The sequence below is a fragment of the Diospyros lotus genome, chromosome 5 (genome assembly GCF_014633365.1).
Source record: "Diospyros lotus cultivar Yz01 chromosome 5, ASM1463336v1, whole genome shotgun sequence".
Lineage (NCBI taxonomy): Eukaryota > Viridiplantae > Streptophyta > Magnoliopsida > Ericales > Ebenaceae > Diospyros > Diospyros lotus.
The window spans coordinates 35,642,187-35,650,050 of NC_068342.1; the positions used below are offsets into that span (position 1 = coordinate 35,642,187).

At 37.6% G+C, this 7,864-nt stretch overlaps 1 protein-coding gene across 2 annotated transcripts; it reads right to left on the reverse strand.

The window, feature by feature from the left end:
- Positions 1-652: 652 nt before the first annotated feature.
- Positions 653-5,969, reverse strand: LOC127802066 (subtilisin-like protease SBT3.9). 2 transcript variants are annotated; one of them, XM_052337735.1, is made up of 11 exons: positions 5,318-5,968; positions 5,084-5,175; positions 4,632-4,729; positions 4,383-4,538; positions 4,203-4,314; positions 2,809-3,352; positions 2,615-2,712; positions 2,273-2,512; positions 1,979-2,093; positions 1,687-1,903; positions 653-1,603 (listed from the first exon to the last, which is right to left on the reverse strand). In XM_052337735.1, exons 1-11 carry the CDS (start codon positions 5,576-5,578, stop codon positions 1,035-1,037), a joined length of 2,502 nt encoding a protein of 833 aa, XP_052193695.1. In that variant the 5' UTR covers positions 5,579-5,968; the 3' UTR covers positions 653-1,034. The 2 variants fall into 2 exon arrangements, with proteins under 2 accessions (XP_052193695.1, XP_052193694.1); XM_052337734.1 differs by having other exon boundaries at positions 2,273-2,712; positions 5,318-5,969.
- Between the last annotated feature and the right edge of the window lie 1,895 nt (positions 5,970-7,864).

Here is a 7,864-nt window from a genome sequence, read left to right on the forward strand (position 1 = left end):
ATTATTGAACAAGTCAGCACGCCATATTAGTTGTCACATAAGATGAGACACACGCTTGTTGGATCGAGGATAAAATTGAAACAAAAGTGAAAGTTCAATGACCTAATTGAAACAAATGTCAAAACTGGATAAAATTGAAAATTAACTCTAAATTCAAGATATATTAGTTTATTCGGCCTATTTTGATGCTATTTTCTATTCCTATCCACAGATTTCTCATAAGGTGATACTTGGGTATAACATGAAGCATATGGAGGTAGATGAGTGGTTAATATAGGATTCATCACTCTTACCTATAAGAGAGTATATCCCATGGCCTCTTGATGAATTTGTAACTTGAAATTCCACTTGATATTGAAAAGAGTTGATCAATTTGAAAAGAGTTTCAAATTTCACTTGACATTAGAGTTGATCAATTCAATATCAAGAAAAATTATCATTAAGCAAATATAAGTTTGTTATTAATTCTATACTATATGCTTAATGGAGATATAGTATGATAAAATGATTAAATACATGATAATCATTTATGAAAAGATTTAGTCAAATCAATTGACATTTTTATCAATTGGATAATCATGACACATTGCTAGATGTCAGTCATGATCTATAAAAATAAATTGATTGATTGGAGAATTAATCCAAAATCAACTCATTTGAATCCCCCATTTATTTATGAACAAGTCACTCTTGGATCATGTCATCTTAAGAGACAATAATACAGCCAAATGACCAATCACAATGGCCACTTCATTGAACGGTTCTAAGCAAAACTAAGCACAGGCAAGACTAAACAAATGAGTCCATTTCGTGGATTATCATTGAGCCAGTGTTGAATCAGTCTTCCACCTTCTTCTTCTTCTTCTTCTTCTTCTTCTTCTTATACAAATCTTAGATTTATCATCTTCTTTTCATTTTTCTACTGGGTGATATGGGATTTTATTGCTTTGCAATATGAACCAGAACCAATGGTTTTATGATGAGAAAAAGAAGGAAATGAAAATAAGGAGATGAACAAAAAGGATAGTTTGTGATTATGTTTCAGCATAAAAGTCTGTAATGACACGCCTAACTATCAAAGGTATCCTTACCATGTGTGAACCATCTTCCCAGTACAGGCTTCCAAATGTGTATCTTCCTTGTATTCTTAACCTGGAGCAGAATGTTACCTTGAACTTCAGCTCGTTGCCCGTAAAATTGAAAAACAGAATTGGGGGCTTCACTATGACATCTACTCCGGGAGGAGCTTCAACTCGAGCAAAATAGACAGAGATTGCTGGACCAACATTTGTGACTGTCCTTGATACTGTCACCCTGTTCTTCAGCTCTGGAATGGAGATTGATGGAAGATTTAAGTTTAAAAGGAAGTTCTTCGTTTTCAAGCATGGGCTGTTATCTCTGGTTATCGAGCTGATGGCAGTGTGGTTATAGCCCATGGAACAGAGGAAACCAACATAGTCATTGACATTCATGTCAAATATGAGGCCGGGATCCATGGATTTGTTAGGATCAACATGACCGCCTCCATAGTCAAAAGGGTCGGCCTCCTTGTCTGAACCTCCCTCAGCCACAGCACTAAGACCGTATTCATCCTTCACAGATGCTATATGGTGCAAAAGAGAAAGTTTGTTGGGTAACCAAGTACTGTAAACAGTGAAAATGTCATTTTGGTTACATAGATTTCACCTGTTGTAACCAGTGCAGACTTGATTGCAGCAGGGCTCCAAGTGGGGTGGATAGCTTTGAGAAGAGCCACAATGCCTGATATGTGAGGACATGCCATCGAAGTTCCTGATTCGAGTTTGAAATTAAGCGGGAGTTGATTTTGAGTTCCATCAAATGGCAGGAATGAAACAGGGGACCAGGAGGCCAAGATGTTAACCCCGGGAGCAGCAATGTCAGGCTGCAGAAAGTGGTTTCACATATAGTAACTTCATCCTTCAGAAAGAACAACTCTTTTGTTACATAATGCTATTACCTTCAACACGGCTGGAGACAGGGAACTAGGCCCCCGGGCTGAGAAGAACGCAACTTTTGGGGAAATCTGTCGACCCAAAGTTGTCCTTGTATTGCCAAACTTCACAACAGGATTACTGTACAATGCAGTTAACCGCGAACTCATTATACATGGAAGACAATTGAGTCGAAAATTTTTATCTTCACCAGCAAAACCCATAAAGGAGATAAAGATGAGATGTCATGAATTGAAAATGTAGACTTCTTCCCTAGCAGGAAGCTTTAGCTTCGAATGTAGTAAATCAATAGAGATTACCTTGTTGTTTCCATGTATGTCAATAGATAAGTTCCTATCACAAAGTCCACCTGGACACAGGGGATGCCAAAGTATAAAGAGACTTCTTTTGATGGAAACTGGGCAAAGATGACTCCAGCACCCTGAATTTCCTGTACAGATCTTGCAGCATAGGCTGCACTTCGTTGTGGCCGAGATTGGAAACAAAGGACCACCTTTCCTCTGGCTAAAGTGGCATTGAGGGATCCAGGATCACAACTTCTGTTTAAAATCAGAGTACAAATAACATACATTCTCTGCAAAGAGGCGCGCCCTCTTATCCTAACACAAGATAAAACAAGAAAAAAGGGAGAGGAGCCTTGCCTTGCACTCTCTTCATATGAATCAGCAGATACAATGTCTTCACCATACACAATAGGATAGAACTTATCCACATCCTGCCCTGTATACAAAGCTTGACCCTGTGCAAAAAGAATAAATCTGGAACTAAATACATTTGTCGCAAACATGTTGGTGGCTCGCTAATACATTTGTGGCAAACAAAGTAGAGAAGTCACCACAACAGTTTGATTGTTTCCCAGGATAATTGCGGTAGGAAAAGCTCTATCAATTGTGTTTGCCGCTACAGTTATCATCCAAGGAGCAGTATTTATCACTGTTTGAGGATAAGGACCAGAATTTCCAGCAGAGCAGACTACAGAAATTCCCTTAGCCACTGCATGGAAGGAACCAATAGACAAAACATCTTCAACATAACTAGCAAGTGGAGGGTATGAACCCAGAGACACTGAAAGCACATCTACCCCATCAGATATTGCATCATCGAATGCAGCAAGAAGGTCAGCTGAGCTGCAGCCACCGGTAGACCAACAGACTTTGTAGATTGCTAGCCAAGCTGATGGAGCACCTCCTCTTGCCAATCCTTTAGCCAGTCCCATGAAGCTGGCATTTTCAACTGCAGCCCCAGCTGCAGTAGATGAGGTGTGAGTGCCATGCCCTGATGCATCTCGTGGAGACAAGAATTCCACTGCATCGCTTGTATTCAGCTTTCCAAATTCAATCTCATACCCCTTCACGTACCAACGAGCACCAATAACTTTCCTGGGAAGTGTGTTTTTGTACTTAATGTCAAAGGCTACACTCAAATTTCTAGATTTATCAGCATTGCTAGTTCCATTTTGCAATTAGGAACCTAAAGGACAATCTGAAAAAGGAAAAACAGAAAGATATACATATATATATATATGTAGAAAGAGAGAGAGAGAGGAAAACTGATTTTACATTCAGAATACTTGCTGTTTGCTCATTTGTTATGTTCTTTTCGTGACAGTTTATGCCCTAGAGCATCTAGAATTACCACAGCTGCTTGGACTTGGTACAGAGTGTGTAAGTAATAAAAGATTGAAAATGTGAATTTATTGACTTAAGAATTAAAAATGGTGGTAAAAATAAAAAGAAATTTACCGAATATGGAAATGTTATTGTCAGTGATACGGAAACCAGCTAACACATCCTACAACACCTTTGCTAGCTTGCCAAATTTTATGGGATTAAGTAGAGAAATTTCTTCGGCTAACCAGCATTATTACTCAGTTCCTTAGCAAGTATTAAAAACATACAACTGATATCTAAAATGAATGAAAACACGGGTAGATAATAAAGGTTTTTATGATTTAAGAATTATTCTAATCTTCTTTACAGAAAATATTGACAATGATGAATCAGAAAAATAAGTGAAGAACTTGGAGAAGTTCTATTCTTGAACAAAAGATAACTCTGTAATACTGAGTCAAATCAGAATAAATTACTTTCTACTGGTCAGTCTAAATAGAGAAAGGTTTCTAACACTCGTTTATTGTTCAAAACACATGATCTCCCAAGTAGACATCACAAATTTATCACACATCTAAAGGGAATTTGCAAGAAAATAAAAAATCTCAAGCCAACTAACCTATTACAATTGGAACGATTGAATTGTTCTCCTTCTTGGCATATCCCTTTCCAACGAGATGGAATCTCTCCCATCCCCACATCACTGAAACTTTCTGATTCAGGCCATATTCCTGCACAACAGGAATTGAGCTCGGAATCCAAGACAAACAACGAATATATACAGCATTATCATACAAACCGGTATCCATAACGCCAATAATTGACCCAACACCAGATTGACCCTTTGATAGGATTCCATTTGCAATGTGAGGATTTACTTGAAGAAAATCCCAACTTCTAGTGGTCTGCAGGCTAAGAATTCTATGAGGAATTACGCGAACAACCCCAGGGAGATCTGCATTTGTCAAATTGCGATTGATATAAACCATTAGCAGGCATAAAGAGTAACTAGATGAACAAAGTTCTCAGTTCATCAGTATTCAAGCACCTGCAATAAGTGCAGCGTGATGGGGAGTTAATACTGCAGCAAACCCAGAAAATCCATGTTTGTAGCTGTACAAAATTGATTCTGTGACTGCTTCTTGGCTGCCAAGCAGAGATCTCATGTTCATTTCATTTATTTGCAAATTAATCAAAAAAATAAAGGGGAAATTCAGTAATTTAAATTTAAAAGTTAATTCAATTCTCATGGCAACAAAGTTAAGAGCAGACCAGTGAAAGAACAGCTAAGAGATCAATCATTTACCTCAAGCTATAACTTTCTTAGCAGTTGGTGGACCAAATATATATATATATATATATATATCCAAGAAGTATGTGGGTTTATAGAGAAGTGTGTGTGTGTGTGTGCGTGTGTGTGCTGTCGGTCCCAAGCTCGGACAAAACAGGGTTGCGTTAACTAGCCTAAAAGTCATCGAATCAAACAAATGATGAAATTACCTTCCAAGAACATCTGAAAGAATCTTATGATGTGAATCTATAACGAGGTCTGGCTCATCATGTGTTACATCTCCCATGTACACAATATGAAGCTGAAAATGAAGACAACAACGAGAGAGAATCGGTAAGCCCAAATTAAAGACAAACAAACACCCAGAAACGAAAAAGAAATACATGGAATAAATTGACTGCAATTTCCGAAACCCGTTTGTCGAGAATCAGAGAGCAACTCACACTGCTTGAAACGACAGCAAGAACGAATCCCTGATGTTGAAGAAGAAGGAGAAGAAGAAGAACTGTGGCGAGTTGAATATTCCAAGCCATGAGAAGGAAAAAAAAAAAAAGAAGGGGAGGAGGAACTGAAAAGATGAACAGAGGAAAAGCATAGATAATGTGGAGAGTGAGAAAGCGAAGAGGGCCCATAATCACAAAGAAGAAGCCAACCCAGATACTGTTTCTACTATTGGCGAATAGGCCCACCATGGATTTTGGCATAGCGATCTGTTCACTGTTCTCTGTAATGGATGGAGAAAGAAAGAGAAAACGACGGATCGATAATGGAGGAGACAAGAATCACAGGATAGGATTCGTCCATTGCGTTCTTTCGGGAAAAGTGCCTCTTGGATTTCCGAAATTGAAACATCTTATTGTGATTTCGCTGTCTTGGGAAGAATCTCTCAACTCTCCGGTTGGCTACGCCGCTCCGCTGCCAAGCCGCAAACGGAACGGGAAGCTGAGACCGCCAAACTGAAACATAAAACACAAAACAAACTTCACGACTTATCATGAGCTGCCAGAGCACGAGCCCTGGGCCGAAAAGTTCTCGAGATCGAGTCTCTCATCAGCAGTCTTTTTAAGTACCTGCCCTTCGACTGGAACAACCGCTGGGAACGGCTGCTAATTTCTGTGGCGGGAGGAGGCTCGCATCTTAACAGTTAGTTGGTGAGAGAATAGTTCGTCAAACTAATGACTAAGTAATTTAGTACTTAGTTCACGTAATATTGGTGAAAGTGGTTGAAGTACGATAAGTTAAAATTCACATTAATAGATCATGAATTCGATTATTTACTCTACATAATGAGACAAAATTTTTACTTGTAATTTATTTTTTCTGCCGAAATCGAGGACACGAGCAACGAGGGACCGCGCAAAAATAATAATTCTAAGTTATTTAATAATTAGTTCGAGAGAATAATAATCCTATAAAAAATAATAATAAAGATAAAAATTTAACAAAATAGTTACGTGAAAGTATAGCCTCAATCTATTGTCTATGTCAGATAATAATTATGTTCCTAAAGTGAGCTAGCATAAGGTAAGGCCATTTCATGTCGGGCAATTAATCTGTATAAATTTAAATTATTGATCTTGATTAACATGGACTCAATTTTATTAAATTAAAATCATTACAAATCTTTTATTTTTCATATGAAAACAACTCGTTGATTTACTCTTAATTGGGAATATTGATAGTGGTTGGGGGAGCTTGGAAGTGACTGAATGGTCATACGCATCGAAGGAGGCTGGAAAGCAAGGGGCAACCATACACTCACTATCTAATCCCACTTTGAGCCAAATCGGTGAAACACTATCACCACTTTGTGTTTAATGGAGGAAAGATAGAGCGTTACCACCACTACTAAAATTCATTAATTCTCTCCTCCAATAGTAATAATTGGATTTTAGAAAACCATATAAGCATTCCATAGAATTGTTATTTTATGAAAACATACATTATACAACAATGTCACGCTCATAGTTCATAGTCATAGACGCAATTGGGCCAGCTGCATGGCAATGGCCTCCATGTTACTCTTTTATCATATGTCTTTAGAATACATAATAGAAAAACCCTTATTGTATTCTAACAATGTTATTTGTATGTAGAGTATACACATTATATTATACACTCTGATTCAATGTACCATACATTTATTAAACTAAGACTACAACATTATTTATAACAATTGAACTCACCAAAATTCGAAACTCGACTCTATTATTGTTGGGTTTTTGGGTCCCTTACTATGTGGAGAAGGCCAAAACTTATTTGGCCCATGAGCAAGAAGCCCAATGCCCTTGGGGGTTTCAAATCTTTCAATATAAAAGGAGAATGTATGTATGGGCAGCCGTGTGGTGTTGAACGAGAGAAGATGAGAGTTTGAGAAGAAGCATGTGAAGTGTGCAAGCTTGATCAAGTATTTGATTGAAGCATCATTCGTGGTCTGATCTTGCTAATTTTTGGTCATCTTGTAGAAGATATCTGATTCTTCGTTCTGTACAGTCGGATTAACATTTTGAGGTTTGAAGATCCAGTTATTGGTTTTTGAATAAAGGGTTTGCTGTCTGAATTTTTTTGAGTTGAAAAATAACAAACAGTCTTTGATCATTTACAAATTAGAGGGGTTATCCATGGTCCAATTGGGCTAATTTTTTGTTAGCAAACAGAGGACATCTGTAGCTTCAATATGACGATTGGATTGGTTATTTGAGCTTTAAAACTCCAGTTTTGCACTCTGTAACAGTAGCCTAATTTCAGTTATATCTCTCTATTCTCTCTTTTGTGTTATGCTTTAAAGTTGTTCATGATAATTGGTCGATTTGAGGTTGTGTACCTGTTGTTGCTGTTGAACAATCACTTGTAGAAACTTGTTATTCATAATAGAGTTTTTTGGAGTGAACCATTGGGTCTTATGATTTTTACCCTTTCACATTAGAAAGGGTTTTCCACGTTAAAAATTATTTGTCTCGTGCGTTGAAGTTTTATTCTTACTCAACTCA